We start from the raw sequence: 20900 nt of genomic DNA on the forward strand, positions 1-20900 counted from the left end.
TCTGGACATAGAATTTGTTATGCCATGTCCAGAAGACAATAACTTTAATGGGATCATGCCATGATGATTACATAAGAAAGATAGATTTTGATAAGAAAAATGTGATATAATCTTGTGTGAAATATGTGGGTTTCATTTCAAAGATAATCTCCTGAATAAATGGTTTGTTTAGAGACATAGGGACCTTTACAAAGAGCTGTAAGGATATAGCTCTAACTTGTCTGAAGTAGTCATCTTTTCAGTGAATGAGTTTGTGTATAAATAGGAGTAAGATGTCTATTTGGTATTAAGAAATTAGTCCTACATACAATTGCTCATTTTTTTAATGTTGGGCTGTGTTTATCACTAGTCAAACATATAAAGACAGGTGACACTTAAAAATTTGTACGTATGTCTGAACTTACTTGTTTGATTTGCACAAGACTGATTATTCTCCAACTACATCTTTCCCTTCTTTATTTTTAAGGTCGCCAAGTTATCCTCCACCTGGTTGTGGTAAAAATAAATCAAAACTGAAGTCAGAACAGGATGGGATCTCCAAAACTCACAAGCTACTGAGAAGGACTTACTCTAGCACAGTTAAGGCAGAGGATGTGTGTGTCACAAAGTCTCACAGAACCTTTGGCTGCTCCTTATCGAGTGACCCTAGGGCTGAACAGACAATAGCTATTAAATCGCACAAAATGTTGAATCGTTCTTGCTCTGCAGCTGTCAAGCAGGAGGAGTGCATCACTTTAAAGCCCCATAAGCTATTAAGTAGGTCATGTTCTGGGGATCCTCGATATGAGCACAACAGCACCTTGAAGCCCCACAAACTTTTAAGCAGGTCCTACTCCAGTAATCTTAGAATGGAAGAATTGGGTGGATTGAAGAATCACAAGTTACTCAGCAAGACTTACTACAATGCCTCTAAATCATCCAAAATGGAGCCTTTCAAGGAGTCCACCATAGCAGAGGGCAGGAGTCTCTCTCTTACCTCAGGGCTTATTGGTATCTTAACATCATCTTCATCATCACCTTCACAAGCTGCTGTGCGTAATATTTTTTTTTATTCTGCTCATTTTCCTCCTATTTTTTTCCAAATGTACTATTATGCTTATTATGCAAAGATATTAATACTTAGGACATATGGTAGTTAATATATTGGATATATCAAATATATTGGAAGACAAGAGCAATGGAATCAGCTTTTTAAGGTGGATTTAAACAACTATGCATGCACATATATTTAAGTTGTAAAACCAGAATTTGCTTGGGTCAAGACAGAGATTTTACATTTCACGTTGAATACAGCTCGATGTACAGCTGCTGGCCATGGGAAAAGTTCAGTCATCCACTTCCTTCCCTGCCTTCTTTCTTGCTGCAGGAAGAAGGGAGAGTGTGAGCTTCTGTGCTGCAAAATTGGCTTGGTCACACAGGTCTTTTCTCATTTCCCTGTTCGCTTCATGGAGGAAGCAACTGTCCATTGGCTTATTCGGGTGCCAAGTCACCTCTCCTTCTGGTCTTTTCAGCTGTGATCATCATCATACTGGAAGGAATGTAGTCGTGATTCAGCTCATCTCTTGTGCATTTGTGCTTTGTGAAAGGTTTAACCTTCAAACACGATGGTGGCAGCTGGAGGTCAGGGAAGGAATTAGGCCCACACTGGCCTCATTTCTTTCCCCAAAGACATGACTGATTGGGAAAACAATGGGTAGCACATACTCTAAAATTTAAGAAAGAGCTCTCAAAATTATTTCTTCTGCCTCTGCCTCTTAAAAGATGACTTTTATACTTTAGAGGAAAGAATGGGTCTGTTTGCGCTCTTTCAAAGCACTGGCTGGCCTATTTTCTGTGTTAGACCTGAGGCGTCTAAAAATAGTGTATTCTGAATGAAGTTACATTGAGTCTGTTATGTCTCATGTTAAATTAGTTTAATAAGCTATGAGCTATACTCATCAAATCTAAAAGCAGTGATATACTATCATAAAGTCATTTATATACATGCTGTGTGGTTGGTTCCTGTAATGTGCACAGCAAAATTAATTTAAGATGAGTCAATAGACTTTTTACTTGTCACAGTTTAGAGATTCTTTTTTTTTTTTTCAATCAGCAAAGGGTGTCTTAACTTAGCAGACATTTCTCTCCTGAAGTTAATATAAAAAATCTCATTGATTTTAATGAGATAATGAAGAGTTGACTAAGTGGTTTCATTACTGATGTTATCAGCTGATACGGGAAAAATGCAAGCCCTGCTTGACAATCTATAAAAACTACCAGTAATTTATTGCTACAATGCATTTACTTTGAGGGAAAATCATCACATACATGGTCAGGTGCAGTTTGACTGATGTTAGCAGAAGGACATCAAGAGTCTATTTCACATTTTACATGTAGGCACCGGATATATCAGTAACCTGGGTGCCTAACTGCAATTTGAAGTCAGTGGAATGTGGAAGAGATGAATCAAGGGGGGAATATCAAGAATGATAAAGATATGCTGGAAGTACCTGTAGAACAGAAGGAAGGAATTCCAGCTGCTCCAGCCAGGAAGTCAGGTTCATCTGGGGCCCAACTTAAATGCCTTTATGCCAATGCGCGCAGCATGGGGAATACGCAAGAGGAGTTAGAAGTGTATGCGCACCTGCTGGGATATGATCTTATTGGCATCACGGAGACGTGATGGGATGACTCCTATGACTGGAGTGTCAGAATAGAAGGGTACAGGCTCTTTAGGAAGGATAGGCAAGGAAGAAGAGGAGGAGGGGTTGCCCTCTATGTCAAGGACCAGCTAGAGTGCATGGAGCTGCACCTGGGGACGAATGAGGTCCTGACTGAGAGCTTATGGGTTAGGATTAAAGGCAGAGCAGGGACAGGGGACGTAGTAGTAGGGGTCTGCTACAGACCACCTGACCAGGAGGACTGGGTGGATGAGGCCCTCTACAGACAGACAGGAGCAGCCTCACGTTCATGAGCCCTGGTCCTCATGGGGGACTTCAACCACCTGGATATCTGTTGGAGGGACAACACAGCAAGGCACAGGCAATCCAGGAGGATCCTGGAATGCATGGATGATAGCTTCCTTCTCCAAGTGGTAGAGGAACCAACAAGGAGAGGTGCTACGCTGGATCTTGTTCTCACTAACAGTGAAGGACTGGTGGGGAACGTGACGCTCAAGGACAGCCTTGGCTGCAGCAATAATGAAATGGTAGAATTCAAGATACTTAGAGAAGCAAGAAGGGTGCATAGCAAGCTCACTACCCTGGATTTCAGGAAAGCAGACTTTGGCCTCTTCAAGGATCTCTTCGCTGGAGTACAATGGGATGAGGCCCTGGAGGGAAGAGGGGCCCAAGAAAGCTGGTTAATATTCAAGGATCACCTCCTCCAAGCTCAGGAGCAGTGCATCCCAACAAAGAGAAAGTCAGGTAGGAACACCAGGAGGCCCGCATGGATGAACAAGGAGCTCCTGGATCAACTTGGGCACAAAAAGAAAGCCTATAGGGGGTGGAAGCAAGGACAGGCAGCCGGGGAAGAATACAGAGAAAATGTCCGAGTAACCAGAGATCAGGTTAGGAAAGCCAAAGCCCTGATAGAGTTAAATCTAGCTAGGGACATCAAGGGCAACAAGAAAGGCTTCTATAGATATGTCAGTGATAAAAAGAGATCTAGGGAAAATGTAGGCCCTCTCCGGAAGGAAACGGGAGATCTGGCCATCCAGGATATGGAGAAGGCTGAGGTTCTCAATGATTTCTTTGCCTCAGTCTTCACTGGCAAGAGCTCTAGCGGCATGGCCCACGTCACGGAAGGCAAAGGCAGGGACTGGGAGAATGAAGAACCGCCCACTGTAGGAGAAGACCAGGTTCGAGACCATCTAAAGAACCTGAAGGTGGACAAGTCCATGGGACCTGATGAGGTGCATCTGCGGGTCCTGAGGGAACTGGCAGATGAAGTTGCTAAGCCACTATCCATCATATTTCAGAAGTCGTGGCAATCTGGTGAAGTTCCCAATGACTGGAAAAAGGGAAACATAGCCCCCATCTTTAAAAAGGGGAAAAAAAGAAGACCCAGGGAACTACAGGCCAGTCAGTCTCACCTCTGTGCCTGGCACGATCATGGAGCAGATCCACCTGGAGACTATGTTAAGGCACATAGAAAACAAGGAGGTGATTGGTGACAGCCAACATGGCTTCACTAAGGGCAAATCCTGCCTGACTAATTTGGTGGCCTTCTATGATGAAGTTACGGCATTGATGGATAGGGGAAGAGCAACTGACATTGTCTACCTGGACTTATCCAAAGCATTTGATACTGTCCCACACGACATCCTCATCTCTAAACTGGAAAGACGTGGTTTTGATGGATGGACCACTTGGTGGATAAGGAATTGGCTGGATGGTCGCACTCAAAGAGTTGTGGTCAACGGTTCAATGTCCACGTGGAGGCCAGTGACGAGTGGTGTTCCTCAGGGGTCAGTACTGGGACCAGTGCTATTTAACATCTTTGTTAGTGACATGGACAGTGGGATCGAGTGCACCCTCAGCAAGTTTGCAGATGACACCAAGCTGTGTGGTGTTGTGGACACGCTGGAGGGAAGGGATGCCATCCAGAGGGACCTTGACAGGCTGGAGAGGTGGGCCTGTGAGAACCTCATGAAGTTCAACAAGGCCAAGTGCAAGGTCCTGCACGTGGGTCGGGGCAATCCCATGCACAAATACAGGCTGGGCAGAGAATCGATTGAGAGCAGCCCTGAGGAAAAGGACTTGGAAGTGCTGGTGGATGAGAAGCTCCACATGAGCCGGCAATGTGCACTGGCAGCCAGAAATTCAACCGTATCCTGGGCTGTATCAAAAGGAGTGTGGCCAGCAGGTCGAGGGAAGTGATTCTGCCCCTCTACTCTGCTTTTGTGAGACCCCACCTGGAATACTGTGTTCAGCTCTGGAGTCCCCAACACAAGAAGGACATGGAGCTACTGGAACGAGTCCAGAGGAGGGCCACGAAGATGATCTGAGGGCTGGAGCACCTCTGCTATGAAGACAGGCTGAGAGAGTTGGGGCTGTTCAGCCTGGAGAAGAGAAGGCTCTGGGGTGATCTTATAGCAGCTTTCCAGTACCTAAAGGGGGCCTACAGGAAAGCTGGAGAGGGACTTTTTACAAGGGCATGTAGTGATAGGACAAGGGGCAATGGCTTTAAACTGAAAGAGGGCAGATTTAGGTTAGATATAAGAAAGAAATTTTTCACTCTGAGAGTGGTGAGGCACTGGTACAGGTTGCCCAGAGAAGTTGTGGATGCTCCATCCCTGGCAGTGTTGAAGGCCAGGTTGGACGAGGCTTTTGGCATCCTGGTGTAGTGGAGGGTTTCCCTGCCCATGGCAGGGGGGTTGGAACTAGATGATCTTTGAGGTCCCTTCCAGCCCTAACCATTCTATGATTCTATGATTCTATGATTCTATGATTCTATGAATCAGGACCCTAACTTCTCTTCAGTTCTCAGCTTAAATATTTAAATATATGAATACAATTAGGAGGATTTTTTTTCCTAGGAGAAAAAACGGAAAAGTTTCCTAAATAAGCAGTTAGAGAAATGAAAGGAAATAAGACTATAAACAAAAATAAAACCCAAAAAAGCTGTAAATGGAGCTGATCTGACTCTTATTCAAAACAAGGGTTGATTGTGATAGATATCAGCCCAGAGGGAATTTTGTACCTTACTGACTCCTATAAGAAAAGTTCCTTCTAGTGTATTTGCTGTATGCTGAAATAAAAGGCAGAAAGAATCTGAGTGGGATATGAGCATAGAGGTCTGTCAGCATGGTGCTCATAGAAGTGAGATCTTAGTAAATATATAAAAGATTTTCAATTGTTCTGAGAGTTTTATTAGTCATTCAAGCCTAAGTATATAGCCCATATTTGGACAGACAATACACAGTTACAATTTAAAGGAAGTTACCAAATGTCAGTTTATTAGAATGAAGTGAAGGCACTGGTGTTTCCATTTGAGATTAAAGGTTTTGAGATGCTGAGATACAAAACCTCATCAGATTTAAGAACTGAAAAGAAATGCTAAAAATCTACCCCATACTCAGCAAACAGTAAAAGGATTGATTATTTGTAATGGTTGGTTTATGCAAATGAGAGATCTTTTTAGATTCAGATATTGTTTAACATATTTGCACACAGAAGAATACAAATGTTTTACCACTTTCTTATAATTAGTCTACCAACACTGAAGTTACCTGAACTTTTTCCTTGCAGCAAAATTATGGTGCAAAATGCATTTTGGTACAAGACCATGGCTTTCTTGTGCAGGTAGGATGTCATATCTTACCCATTTATGAAACACTGTGGAGCATGAGCTGACTGTTAATTATTTTTAAACAGATATTGTTTTTCTCATTTTCATTGTTCTCAGACTATTGAATTTGCTGAGCAGCGGATACCAGTATTGAATGAATACTGTGTAGTTTGTGACGAACCCCATGTGTTCCAGAATGGCCCTATGCTGAGGGTAAGTGGTGTGCTTGCTGGGATAAACAATGCATTTTCTAATGCCTTAAACAGCAATGGACAATACAAACCTGTTATAAAACTATCAAATTATTTCAGTCGTATTTCATCCTAATATCCTTTTAAGATGCAAAAATGTAATGCATATTAACTAGATTTTACTGTAAATTTGAAAAGAATATATTGCAAGCAAGGGAGATGGAAAGCAGGCTTGTATAATAATCATAGAAACATAAAGGAGAGTTGCATTTCACTGTACACTATTGTGCTAGAGTAGTCATAACTGGATAAGCTAGAGGAAGTACATTAGAGTGGTCCTCTGGCGCTCTTTTAAAAGCTTTAGGGCCACCTCAGTCCTTTATCTCCCATCAAGCCATGACCAGGGTATTCAGATACATGGGTGTTAATGCTACAAGGTCATGAAGTTCTTCTGACAGTCTTTTGCTAAAGGGCCATGGGAATGAACCATCCTCCATAATGTGATAAAAAAGGCAGTAGAAGGAGATGCTCTGTGAAGTGTCTGACCTAGCAGTGATCTAGTCCAAAGGCACTGTTGTGGTTCAGTATGCCCAAGGACTGGCCAGTTACACAGCTCTTCCTTCCTTTCATTCCTGTATAACTGGGAATCAGGAATTTTGCATGCTGAACATTGCACCCTTTCATGCTACTGGTGAATGCATAGTGAAAAAGAATAAGATTGGTCATGAAGGACACACCCTGCCTGAAGCTACTGGATCAGTGCAACTTTGTAAAAGAGTATGTAGGAGAATAAAATTCTTGCCTTTAGGATTGACCTTGTGTCGCGGAGGTAAGTGATTTAGATCGCTTAAAGAATCACCGTCAAAGATCTTAATAAACATTATTTTAATATGAATTTGTAAAAGCATGACTTAACAGAATTTGATGGCAAAGTTCACTCTATTACTTATTACATAGAAGGAGCATACAAAAGGGAAATCGAATCAGAATAGGTTACAATGATTTACATAGAGATCAGGGAAAATGATTTATACAGAGATTTGGGGAAATCGAGCCAGAATCGAGTTGGAATGATTTGCACAGGGATCAGGGAGGAAGGATGAGGGAGACCCTCCTGTTGAGTCACGAGGTTCAGAGTGGACCTCCTTGCTTTCTAAACTCCTTCTCAGAGAGGAGTCTAGGTGCGACTGAATCTACTCCTAGTCCCAGACTTGGTCAATGGTTTATGTCTAAAGGAATTAGGTACAGGGATTTCAGTGGTAGTGCTTTAACATGTTGTTGTGGGTCTTATGTGACTTTGAGGTAGCAGCAATTTAAGATTCATTAACACTATTATGATAAATCACAAGATTAGATTTTATGATATTCTATCAACACTTAATCAATCAATAATCAGCAACCTATTATGATTAATACAGAGACGTAGTTAAATATTCAACAAAATTTTAAAAACAAACAGAGATATAGAGGTTAACCCATGATCAAGATGTTTATTTGCTGATTATAATAAGTTTTGGTACCCAATGATCTTTGAAATGTCACAAAACTGAAATATAGTGAATTACTCAGTCTTTCCCTTCATTGGCTTTGGTTAGTGGATGGTTTTTTCCTTCGTCAGCTTTATTAGTGGAAGGTGTTACCCTTTGTCAGATTTCTGTTTCAGTCTGGGATTCATTATGAGCAGAATGCTGATAGCGCACTGATGTTTATAGTTGTCACTGAGGTCTCAAGGACTTTTCAGTTTGCCGTGTTCTTGCCAGTGTGCAGGAGCACAACAGGCTGAGGAGGAGCACAGCCAGGACAAAGGATCCGCAACTCCCCTTATGACTTGAACTTAGACTTAGGATTGAGGGCTAAATTGGCCAAAGAAATATTTCATATCATGCAGCATCATGCCCAGTATAAAAATGAGGGTTAACCGGAAAGAAGGGCTTTTGCTCTTCCAGGCGCTCTCACTCTCGGAGTGCTCTCTCTCTCTCTCTCTCTTTTTGAGCCTCTCACTCAACCAGGATTGCGGTGTCAGGACTTATCTGTTTCAGGATCGTTAGTCCGAGACGGGACGGGTCTTGGTCACTGGATGGTGAGCAATTACACTGTGCATCACTTGTTTGTATATATTATTATCATTATACATATATATATTTTCATATATTATTAGTAGTGGTATTGCATTGTTCTCTCAACTCATGGGTCTGTTTCCCTTTTCTCCTTTAATTCTCTTCCCCATCCCCTGGGGGTGGGGGAGGGTGAGCGAGTGGCTGTGTGGCATTTAGTTGCCGGATGGCCTAAACTACAACAGTCGGCTTTGGTTAGCAGTTTTTTGCTTCGTCAGCTTTATTAGCGAACATTGCTACCCTTTGTAAGCTTCTGTTAGCTGACGGTCTGCCCTGAGAGGCATCCCAACTCAAGGAGGGGGGGGATCCCAGAGAGCTCTAAAGGCCTCTCTTAGGATCAGTATTTATAGGGTCACAAGATGATTGACTTTGGTCAATACTTTATTCATTGTGGACATAATTCTTGTCAGGTAATCTTGACAACTTTCAGAGTGAGCTGTGGTTCAGGCAGGAGGGGTCTTGGGTACATTTCCCAGGCAACAGGAGTTCCAGGTGCAGTTAGGGAGCACCTAATCGTCTCAATTCACTGTACTTGTACCTAGGATAAGAAAGTACTGGACTGTTTCAACTCACTGCTCCAGTAGACAAGATCAGAAAGTGCCAGATTGTCCCAGCCCACTGCACTTGTAATTAAAACAAAAACAATGTTGGCTGGTGCTGACATCACAATGTAGCCCATGAGGGAGCCTGCACCACCACATTCCACCCTGTGACCAAAGTCAATCTATCTTTTCCACAGAGTGGTGGTGTCCTCACCTCTTGCCTCTGTGCCTATAAATAGACAGTGCTGCATTTTAGTTATAATTTGTGAGAAAATTTTGTGTTAGGTTAAGCTCTATAACTGTTAAAGCATATATGTTATTTCATCAAATAGGATTAAACAACATTATATACATGAGGAGGTTCTTGTAATAGCATAATTCGTTTTGTCATCTTCCAAGCTTTGATATATAGAACAATGTTCAGTAGCAAACATAGTATAACAAGAGCCAGTAAAACTACAATGTGGTGTAGCATTAGATTTAATGTCTCAGTCACTTTTGGAGACCATCCAAAAAGGGTTTCCCACCAGTGATGTTCTCCATCTTTCTAGGATATGGTGTATCTCCTCTGCATCATGATGGACAGTAATTAGGGGTTTTTGTTTGTTGTATTGAATCCATTTTAGCAACTTCTTACCAATGTAAGGTTCATTCCAATAGGGGTAGGTAGTAAATCTTGATACATCATGTAGTTTGACTGTAGCAATTGGTAGGTTGTGACAGGAGCTAAATACTTGAAGTCACATCCTTTCAAATTTCAGTGGGCAAGGTGCCCCCTTCACCTTCTCTTATAATTTCTCCACTGTAGACTGTACCCACAGTTGAGCTTGAATACAGCTAAGAGAAAGAGACACATTAGTTTAGGTTGCACCTAGTGAACGGGTCAAGGATCTGCTCCTTCGGCTGGATGCCCACAAGTCTATGGGGCCTGATGGTATCCACCCGAGAGTCCTGAGAGAGCTGGCGGATGTCATTGCCAAACCCCTGTCCATTATCTTTGGACAGTCTTGGCTCACTGGGGAAGTTCCGCTGGACTGGAGGCTGGCGGATGTTACCCCCATTTACAAAAAAGGGCGGAAGGAGGATCCGGGGAACTACAGGCCTGTCAGTTTGACCTCGGTGACGGGCAAAGTCATGGAACAGGTTATCTTGAGTGCTATTAATGAGCACATACAGGTTAACCGGGTGATCAGGCCCAGTCAACATGGGTTTATGAAAGGCAGGTCTTGCCAATCAAACCTGATCACCTTCTATGACAGGGTGACCCGCCTGGTTGACGAGGGAAGGGCTGTGGATGTAGTTTTCCTAGACCTCAGTAAAGCCTTTGATACAGTTTCTCATGGTGTTCTGTTTGAGAAACTGATAACTGCTGGCCTGGATAGGCACACCCTCCTTTGGGTTAAAAACTGGCTGGATGGCCGGGCCCAAAGAGTGGTGGTAAATGGGGCTAAATCCGGCTGGAGGCCGGTCACCAGTGGGGTTCCCCAGGGCTCAGTGCTGGGTCCAGTTCTGTTTAACATCTTTATCAATGACCTGGATGAGGGGATTGAATGTACCCTCAGTAAATTTGCGGATGACACCAAGCTGGGAGGCTGTGTCGATCTGCTCAAGGGTAGGGAGGCCCTTCAGAGGGATTTGAACAGACTGGATCGTTGGGCTGAGGCCAATGGCATGAGCTTTAATAAGGCCAAGTGCAGAGTCCTTCACTTGGGGTATAAAAACCCCAAGCATCGCTATAGGCTCGGGGAAGAGTGGCTGGAGAGCTGCCTGGCGGAGAAGGACCTGGGGGTGTTGGTTGACTACCGGCTTGATATGAGCCAGCAGTGTGCCCAGGTGGCCAAAAAGGCCAATGGGATATTGGCGTGTATCAAGAATAGTGTGACCAGCAGGAGCAGGGAAGTGATCCTGCCCCTGTACTCGGCACTGGTGAGGCTGCACCTGGAATATTGTGTCCAGTTTTGGGCCCCTCGCTTTAAGAGAGATATTGAGCTCCTGGAGCAAGTCCAAAGAAGGGCGACTAAACTGGTCAAGGGGCTGGAAAATAAAACTTATGAGGAGCAGCTGAGGGAGTTGGGACTGTTTAGCCTGGAGAAGAGGAGGCTGAGGGGAGACCTGATTACGGCCTAGAAATACTTGAGAAAAGATGGTGGGGAGGTGGGGGAAGGGCTCTTTACATTAGTGTTGGGTGATAGAACAAGAGGAAATGGGTATAAGCTTCGTCAGGGCAGATTCAGGTTGGATGTTAGGAAGTATTTCTTCTCTGAAAGGGTTGTCAGCCACTGGAATAGGCTGCCCAGGGAGGTGGTTGAGTCCCCATCCCTGGATGTGTTTAAGAATAGGGTGGATGATCTACTTGAGGATATGGTTTAATGGGGATTAGGGATGGTTGGACTCGATGATCTATAAGGTCTTTTCCAACCTAGAAATCTATGAATCTATGAATCTAGTGTGTTCACAATGAGTTGGTGATCTTTTTCATTAATTCTTTTTCATCGGGGTAATATATTAGATAAGAGCCATTGTTTAGTTCCCAATGCCGGTAGAGAAGGTTGTAACAGACATTCTAATTTGTATAAATTAGTTGTTGATGAGCTTATTTTGTTTGCTAAAACTTCAACATCCATGCTGTTTAATACTCCTAGCCCTATTCCTAGGATACTGGTCACATCTCTTTTTGATTGTTTCGGAGAGGTAAGGGTTCGTCCATGCAACTATGCTAACCATCCTGTATAAGACGCATTTAGGAATGGTGAGCAGGTAGATTTAATTGCAGAGGTATTAATTTGCATTGATAGTTCCACTTGTTTGAGGGACCATGATGGGTTGAACAATATTTGTTGCTGGCCTGTATATTTGATGGCATAGGGTTCAATTTTCGAAATTTATGGGGATAGAATTTTCTTGTCCTTTATAGTTGTTGTGGAAGCTGAGTGAGGAGTGGTAGGTGTTGTTGTGCTAGACTTAATAATGTCTATTTTAAATCTAAATTCTAGTCCCACAGTGTGACAAATCCAGTGACAGATTATGATGACAGATTGTACCAAAGTAAAATTGTGCCGACAGCTCAATTTTCTTTCAGTGGCACAAAGTACCATATCCCAATTTGCTGTCGGGCTTGATATAAGGTTATACTTGGAAATTTCATATGCCTTTTCATAGGCGGACCCATTGATCATCTGACATCCTACTTTAATTTCTTCTCCTACTGTTCCCCAAAGTCAGGAAACTTTGCCATAAATTTCATCTTTGTACCAGTTCCACTCATTTTCTAGGTATACTTTATTTCCATGCATGACCACAGTGGAAAGATTTAGATTTCCTTTACTAGAGAGTATTCCCATGGTTCCAGTATATTTAATGTAGATGTGACACCATGGCCATTCTGGGATTTTCTCAGTAAGACTCCTTAGTAAAACTGGGAGAGCATTCAAAGTAGATCTTGAAGTAAGTATGATAGGTTCAGGGATTTTGAGAGATATTGTTCCCAATATTATGGTACGTCCCTTTAGAGTGTTCCATATACATGATGTCTTAAGATTAGAGTGTCCCTTTACTATGTTATATATTGAACAGTGATCCATGTTACAGCATTTCCTATATGGTGTGTAAGAGCTATTGTGAATAATCATGCTATATACACATCCTTCAGTAACAGGTGGTTGTGTTTTGCAGGTTACATTTACGTTATTGTCTGTTAATAACAAAATGGGTGACTTATCTGTATTGACACAATGTGGCTGATTTCTTGATTGATAACCAAGTTGAGACAGGTAGGCATTCGTGGGGAAGCGAGTGTTGTTAAAATCTTCAACAGTAGTAGGATGATGTATCTTATTCTCATCTTGGAGGAGATTCTGCAAGATAAAGAGGTAAAGTAGACTGGTCTCGGTGTGGTTTTCTAGACAGGTTACTCTGTTAGAAAGAGGGGAAAATCCACCATGTACTAATCCTATGTTTTGCACGGTTGCTATCAGTAGCTTCTCAGGCAAGTGTACCATGAGATTTCATTAGAGTCATTGGCATGGTACCAATGCATGGTAGATTGACCATTACAGGTTGTCCTTGGTGTATTTTTTCAACTTGTTTAACTGCTCGGACTAAAGACAAAAGTCCTTTTTCCTATTCAGAGTATCTCTGTTCTGTCTCTTTAAATGCAGTTGAACTGAATAGTAAAGGTCTCTTTGGTCCGTTAGGGCCAATTTGAAATAGATTGCAGTAAGTACCATGCTCTGCAAAGCCTCACTCTGCTGTAATAGGGTCACAAGGGTGAATTGGCCCCAGTGATTGATATGTTTTTGATTTTCATATTAAGGTTTTGACTGCCTCTGCATGTTCTGGATTCCATCCCCATGGTTTTCTCTTCTGTAAAAGTGAATACAGTGGACGAGCAATGATAGAAAATCCAAGTACATCTTTTCTCCAATACCCTAAAGTACTTGTAAGCTGTTGTAATGTTTTCATAGATTGGGGCATCTGCAATTGTTCTATTCTACTTAGAATGTCTGGCGGAATTGTGGCACTACCTGCAATACACCAAGCATCAAAAAATTTTACTTCTTTACTGGGTCACGGACATTTTTCAGGTGGTGTCATGGTTTAGCCTAGCAGGCAGCTAAGCTACCACATGACTGCTCACTCACTCCTTCCCCCTCAGTGGGATGGAGAGGAGAATGGGAAGAAAAAGGTAAAACTCATGAGTTGAGATACGGACAGTACAAAAACCAAGAAGGGATAATAACCACAATAATACTAAGAAAAGAACAATACAAAACGAGTGGTACAATTGCTTACCACACGGAACTCAATGCTGAGCCCAATCTCGATCTGTGATGTCTGTCCCCTGGCTAGATCCCTCAATATATTCTCTCTTCTGATCAGAGGAGCTCTTACTTCTAATAGCTGAGATACGGGTCTGTACAGGTGGAGAAGAGGACGTATCCTCTTTGAATTGCTGGAACTCCTGGGACAGTTTCTCCACAGCTGCAATGCAGGCCTGTAGGGAGGAAGAGAGACTTCCTTCGTATTGCCGTAGTTGACCAGCCAAGTCCTGCACTGTTCTTTCCTCGCCTTCTCTCCAGGGCATTACTGCCAACGAGTTGGCATATGATGCTGGTGCACTCCATAGAAATTTCCGCCACATGGACTGATTGCATTGGACTTCATCTGGATCTGTGGGTAACTGCTCGTTATTTGGATCATTGTAAATCACCTCCAGCACGGCTAATTCCCTCAGGTACTGGATATCTCTTTCCATGGTGGTCCACTTGCCTGGGTGACATGGACATATCATCCTCGAAGGGGTACCTTTCCTTCATGCTTGACAGGAGTCAGAAAAAACCCAAAAAACTCTATCCCAGCCAAACCCAGGATGTTGTCCACCCCTTATTCTATACCATCTGTGTCATGCCCAGATCATACATTTTCCAATTAATCACCACTGCTTTTCCGGTCTCTGATACATTTATATACACACATAGAGGCCCTTAGTCTGTGGGCCATCCCTCTAACATGTCCATTGAGTTCATTTAATCCATGACTTCGGGGTTCCATCTATCCTAACAGTCTTTCAGGGCAGGAGAGATGGCGTGTAGTGTTAGGTCGTTGCACGCTGCATCCAGAGTTCGTGGCTGGTGTATCTGGCACGATCCATGTCTGTGGGTTCAAGATGTCAGTCTCAGGGAAGTTGCTGGACACCAGTTGCTGAAGCCAGTTCTAGCTCCATCATTGTCGCGCTTTGCTCGGTTTCATCAAAATCCATCCTTCATTAATTCGAGTGATTCTTACTGTAATATCATCAATATAGAACACAGCAGCAATAGTAATGATGACATACAGTAACAGGGTTATTTAGCAACTAACATAATACAATTTAATTCACTGGCTATTCTCTCCCAAAATCAAATCCCCTTGGGGTACGCATTGGATTTCCCCATCCTTTTGCATCACCCACCAAGTGCACCCAGGTCCTTGGGCAAAAGTAAAACCACGGGTGGATTTGCCTTTGCCTGAGGCAGGACTAACCCAGACTGCCTTCCCTAACATATTCCCTATATAACTGGATGATCTCTAAGGTCTTTTCCAACCTAGAAATCTATGAAATCTATGAAATATTCTTCATGCGCACTGCGGGGACTTTGTCCCCTTCTACAGTACGTGGAAGTTTGATTGGGCAGGGCCAGCTCGATTGGCAGATCTCCTAGTGTTGGCTAACCAGGTGACTTGTGATAAATGAGTGTCCCAATGTTTGAAAGTTCCACCACCCGTTGCTCTTAGTGTTGTTTTTAGCAGTCCATTGTATTGTTCAATTTTCCAGAAAGGTGAGGCATGATAGGGGATGTGATACATCCATTCAATGCCATGTTCTTTGGCCCAAGTGTCTATGAGATTGTTGTGGAAATGAGTCCCATTGTTTGATTCAACTCTTTCTGGGGTGCCATGCCGCCATAGGACTTGCTTCTCAAGGCCCAGGATAGCATTCTGGAAAGTGGTATGGGGCACAGAATATGTTTCCAGCCATCCAGTGGTTGCTTTCACCATTGTGAACACATGATGTTTGCCTTGGTGAGTTTGTGGGAGTGTGATATAATCGATCTGGCAGGTCTCCCCATATTCATATTTTGACCATCGACCTCCATACCAGAAAGGTTTTAACCACTTGGCCTGCTTGATTGCAGCACGTTTCGCATTCATGAATAACCTGTGCAATAGCGTCCATGGTTAGGTCCATCCTCCAATCACGAGCCCATCTGTATGTTGCATCTCTTCCTTGATGGCCTGAGGCATCATGGGCCCAGGGAACTAAAAATAATTCACCCTTATGTTGCCAGTCCAGATCCACATGAGCCACTTTAATCCTAGCGGCCCGATCCACCTGCTGATTGTTTTGATGTTCCTCAGTGGCCCGACTCTTGGGTAGGTGAGCATCTATGTGACGTACCTTCACAACTAGTTTTTCTACCCGTGCAGCAATATCTTTCCACAACAGCGCAGCTCAGATAGGTTTGCCTCTGCGTTGCCAGTTTCTCTGCTTCCATTGCTGTAACCATCCCCACAGGGTGTTTGCCACCATCCATGAGTCAGTATAGAGATAGAGCACTGGCCACTTTTCTCGTTCAGCAATATCTAAAGCCAGTTGGATGGCTATCACCTCTGCAAACTGACTCTATTCACCTTCTCCTTCAGCAGCTTCTGCCACTCGTCATGTAGGACTCCACACAGCAGCTTTCCACCTTCGATTTTTTCCTACAAGGCAACAGGACCCATCTGTGAACAGGACTTCTCATTATCTGATAGTTTATTATACGATGGGGCCTCTTCAGCACACGTCACCACCTCCTCTGGTGACATTCCAAAATCTTTGCCTTCTGGCCAGTTAGTGATCACTTACAAAATTCCTGGGCGACTGGGGTTTCCTATACGAGCCCTTCGTGTGATGAGTGTGACCCATTTACTCCACGTAGCATCAGTTGCATGATGTGTAGAGGGGACACTCCCTTTGAACATCCAGCTCAGCACCGGCAGTCAGGGTGCCAGGAGGAGCTACACTTCAGTACCAATCACTTCTGAAGCAACTCGGACTCCTTCATATGCTGCTAGTATCTCCTTTTCAGTTGGAGTATAGCAGGCTTCGGATCTTCTGTATCCCTGACTCCAAAACCCAAGGGGTTGACCTCGAGTCTCATCTGTTGCTTTCTGCGAGAGGCTCCGGGAAGGACCATTCTCCCCGGATGCAGTGTAGAGCACATTTTTAACATCTTATCCTACCCGGACTGGCCCAATGGCTACTGCATGGACAATCTCCTGTTTACTTTGTTCAAAGGCTTGCTGTTGCTCAGGGACCCGTTTAAAAACATTCTTCTTCCGGGTCGCTTCATAGAGAGGGCTCACAATTAGACTGTAACTTGGAATATGCATCCTCCAAAACCCATAACGACTAGGAAGGCTTGTGTTTGTTTTTACTAGTTGATGGAGACAGAGTTGCTATTTTATTGATCACTTCCATTGGGATGTGACGACGCCCATCTTGCCATTTTATTCCGAAGAACTGAATCTTCTGTGCAGGTCCCTTGACCTTATGTTGTTTAATGACAAAACCAGCCTCTAGAAGGATCTGAACTATTTTCTTCCCTTTCTCAAAAACTTCTTCTGCTGTGTTGCCAGATACAATGATGTTGTCAATGTATTGCAGGTGTTCTGGAGCTTCACCCTGTTCCAGTGCAGTCTGGATCAGTCCATGGCAAATGGTAGGGCTGTGTTTCCACCCCTGGGGCAGTCGATTCCAGGTGCACTGGACACCTCTCCAAGTGAAAGCGAACTGTGGCCTGCACTCTGCTGCCAAAGGGATTGAGAAAAATGAATTAGTGATATCAATTGTGGCATACCACTTGGCTGCCATTGACTCCAGTTCATATTGCAGTTCGAGCATGTCCAGCACAGCAGCACTAAATGGTGGTGTTGTCAACGAAAATCCAGACAGAAACTCTCTAACACAGTTTGCAGTGTTAGAAAGCAGCATTACTTTATTGTAGCTCTGTGTGCACGGGGGATATCTCCTCCTAGCATGCACACCCAGCCCCTGGACAGAAACTCAGTTGTACACTACAATCATGCATATTCATAACACGTTTACATATTCATTGCTATTCTCTTAAACAATTGGTTAATTTTCTCTTGCCTAGCATGTAAATTACTTCGCATGCTCAGTCCTCTTCCTCCACCCCTTTCTTTTGGGTCTGGGGTACATTTAAGGTAGGTGGTCCATGAGTCAGTGGTCGCGATCTCCCCCTGACGGAATTACCTTTCCCCCAAGTCACTGCTGCGCATGTTCACAGTTCAGAAAAACATGAGAACAAAGTTTATACATTTTCTGGGATGTTCCCTTCATGAGCAGACAGTTCTTGATATAAAGAGTCTCCCTTCTAATCACTTCTGGCAGCTTCAAGGATGGCCATCTTATGTTCCTTAGTTATGTGTAAACTGCCTACTAAACCCTTCATGAAATTCTTACACAAAAATTTTAACCCCTTCATTGTTGGATAAGTGTGACTTCATTCAGGCCACAATAGTCTATTGTTAGCCTCCACTCTCCATTAGACTTGCACACTGGCCGTATGGGACTGTTAAAGGGTGGACGAGTTTTGCTGATCACTCCTTGACTCTCCAGTTGACAAATCAACTTATGGATGGGAATCAGAGAGTCTTGGTTGATGCGATATTGCTGCCGGTGCACCATCGTAGTAGCAATCGGCACCTGTTGTTCTTCAGTCCTCAGTAACACCACCACAGAAGGGTCCTCCGAGAGACCAGGCAAAGCAGACAGCTGTTTAATTTCCATCTCCAAGGCAGCTATACCAAAAGCCCACCAGTACCCTTTTGGGTCCTCGAAATACCCCCTCCTGAGGTAGTCTATGCCCAGGATGCACGAGGCCTCTGGGTCAGTCACCATGGGGTGCTTTTGCCACTCCTTCCCAATTAGACTCACTTCAGCTTCCAATACAGTTAGCTGTTGGGATCCTCCTGTCACTCCAGAAACACAGATGGGTTCTGTCCCTTTATAGCTTGACGGCATGAGGGTGCATTGTGCACTGGTGTCCACTAGAGCCCTATATTCCTGTGGATCTGACGTGCCAGGCCGTCGAATCCACACAGTCCAATAAACCCTGTTCTCCCTCTCCTCCACCTGGCTGGAGGCAGGGTCCCTCTAGTCTTTGCCACAGTATTTGTTGCACACTTTTTGTAAAAATGAACTAGAAGTCCCTTCAAGAGGATCAGAAATGGGATCAGCCCTTCTATACTATCTGGGGAACGGCCCGCTTGAGACTGGAGAGGCATTTTTCCTGGAAGAATCCCCTTTAGCGATTGTTTTTCCTTTCAATTCCTTTACCCGTGCCCTTAGGGTCAAGGTAGGTTTTCCATCCCACTTCCTCACGTCCTCTTCGCGGTCACACAGGTAAAACCACAGGTTACCCCATGGTGTGTACCCTCTATATTTTCTCTTCCGATCAGGGGAGCTCTTACTTCTAATAGCTGAGATATGGGTCTGTACAGGTGGAGAAGAGGACGTATCCTCTTTGAATTGCTGGAACTCCTGGGACAGTTTCTCCACAGCTGCAATGCAGGCCTGTAGGGAGGAAGAGAGACTTCCTTCGTATTGCCATAGTTGACCAGCCAAGTCCTGCACTGTTCTTTCCTCGCCTTCTCTCCAGGGCATTACTGCCAACGAGTTGGCATATGATGCTGGTGCACTCCATAGAAATTTCCGCCACATGGACTGATTGCATTGGACTTCATCTGGATCTGTGGGTAACTGCTCGTTATTTGGATCATTGTAAATCACCTCCAGCACGGCTGATTCCCTCAGGTACTGGATATCTCTTTCCATGGTGGTCCACTTGCCTGGGTGACATGGACATATCATCCTCGAAGGGGTACCTTTCCTTCATGCTTGACAGGAGTCGCCTCCAGAGGCTGAGGATTCGTGGTTTTCTTCCAATCGCCTTGTCAATGCCCCCTTCCCTAGACAAGGATCCCAGCTGCCTAGCTTCCCTACCCTCTAATTCCAGACTACCGGCTCCGTTATCCCAGCACTGGAGCAGCCAGGTAACAATGTTCTCGTTTGGATGGTGGCTGAAATCCTTTTGCATATCTCGCGGCTCACCCTGGGATAGGGATCGGATGGTTACCGTCTCATGTGTGGGCTCTGCCTCTTCCTTCTCCTGTTCTTGTGATGGCCCTGGTTCATTTTCATCTCTCACTAAGCAAACTGATTTCTTTGTGCACTTCTTCTTCTGTATAGGGGCGACTGATACCAGAACAGGTGGGTTCTCTGGTTCAGCTGCAGCGTCTGTCATGGGGGTTGGAGGAGACGCAGTGCCTGTCATTTTGTCATCAGATCCAGGGACCTCCTCTTCCCTTTGAGGGTGCTGAATAGTGTTAGACAAGGCAGTTTGGTAGGCATGGGCCAGGCCCCAGCACATTGCACTGATCTGAGTCTCCCAGGAATTGCCAGGGTGGCAGCACACTTTTTCTAAATGTTCTACTAGTTTTTCCAGATTCTGCACTTGTTCGGGGGTGAAGTTCCAAAACACCGGAGGTGCCCACCGTCCTAGGCATTTGCCCATGTTCTCCCACACACTCTGCCACTCATAACTATCCAGCTTCGGGGCAGATCTGTGTGATATTTTTAAATAGTTGTTTAACCCCAAACAAGACCTGAAACACCTTGGGGAGACATAGCAATAAGAGCATGCTGGCTAGAACATCCCCAGGACATTCAAAATTCTCAAAGGCCGTTGTAATTAGCCTGAAGGAGAAAGAGAGTGAAAGAGTTGGGGAAAGTATCCCCCCCCCCCTTCCCCGCCCCCCTCTTCCCCATAGATTGGGCGCCATTACTAATAAATTCCAAGAGGTGGTGCCCAAGCTACGGGCATGACGACAGTGCTGCATGCAAATACCAGCTTAACCTTGTGACTAGTGACGTTATCGTATCATAAGTCGATATTACACAGAACAGCAAAATGAGAGTCCTGATCCCTCTCCAAGAGGTGACAAACAGCCCTGCAGGGAATACATAGGGCATATAAGGATTTACATAATGCAGCCACGTGAACAACCAAAACAACATTACGATCAGTGATTATGTAACTAATACAATAAACATGTATAACAAATTTGTTTTAACATGCTCTAGTCAGATCTGTCATTACCTCAACTCTTTGTGCCCCACGTTGAGCGCCAAAAAAGGACTGTTGTGGTTTAGCCCAGCTGGCAGCTAAGCTACCACG

At 44.1% G+C, this 20900-nt stretch overlaps 1 protein-coding gene across 1 annotated transcript in view; it reads left to right on the forward strand.

Moving 5' to 3' along the window:
* The window catches only part of LOC147526206 (protein mono-ADP-ribosyltransferase PARP8-like), a gene marked incomplete at its 5' end in the record, with an annotated part of 222393 nt that overhangs the window by 84769 nt on the left and 116724 nt on the right, over positions 1–20900 (forward strand). The window contains 3 exons of the mRNA XM_086630266.1: positions 467–1031; positions 6231–6284; positions 6388–6483. Coding sequence (XP_086486392.1) covers positions 467–1031; positions 6231–6284; positions 6388–6483 — 715 coding nt within the window. The remainder of the gene's footprint in view (positions 1–466; positions 1032–6230; positions 6285–6387; positions 6484–20900) is intronic.

Source organism: Tauraco erythrolophus, chromosome W (assembly GCF_009769465.1).
Source record: "Tauraco erythrolophus isolate bTauEry1 chromosome W, bTauEry1.pri, whole genome shotgun sequence".
Taxonomy (NCBI): domain Eukaryota; kingdom Metazoa; phylum Chordata; class Aves; order Musophagiformes; family Musophagidae; genus Tauraco; species Tauraco erythrolophus.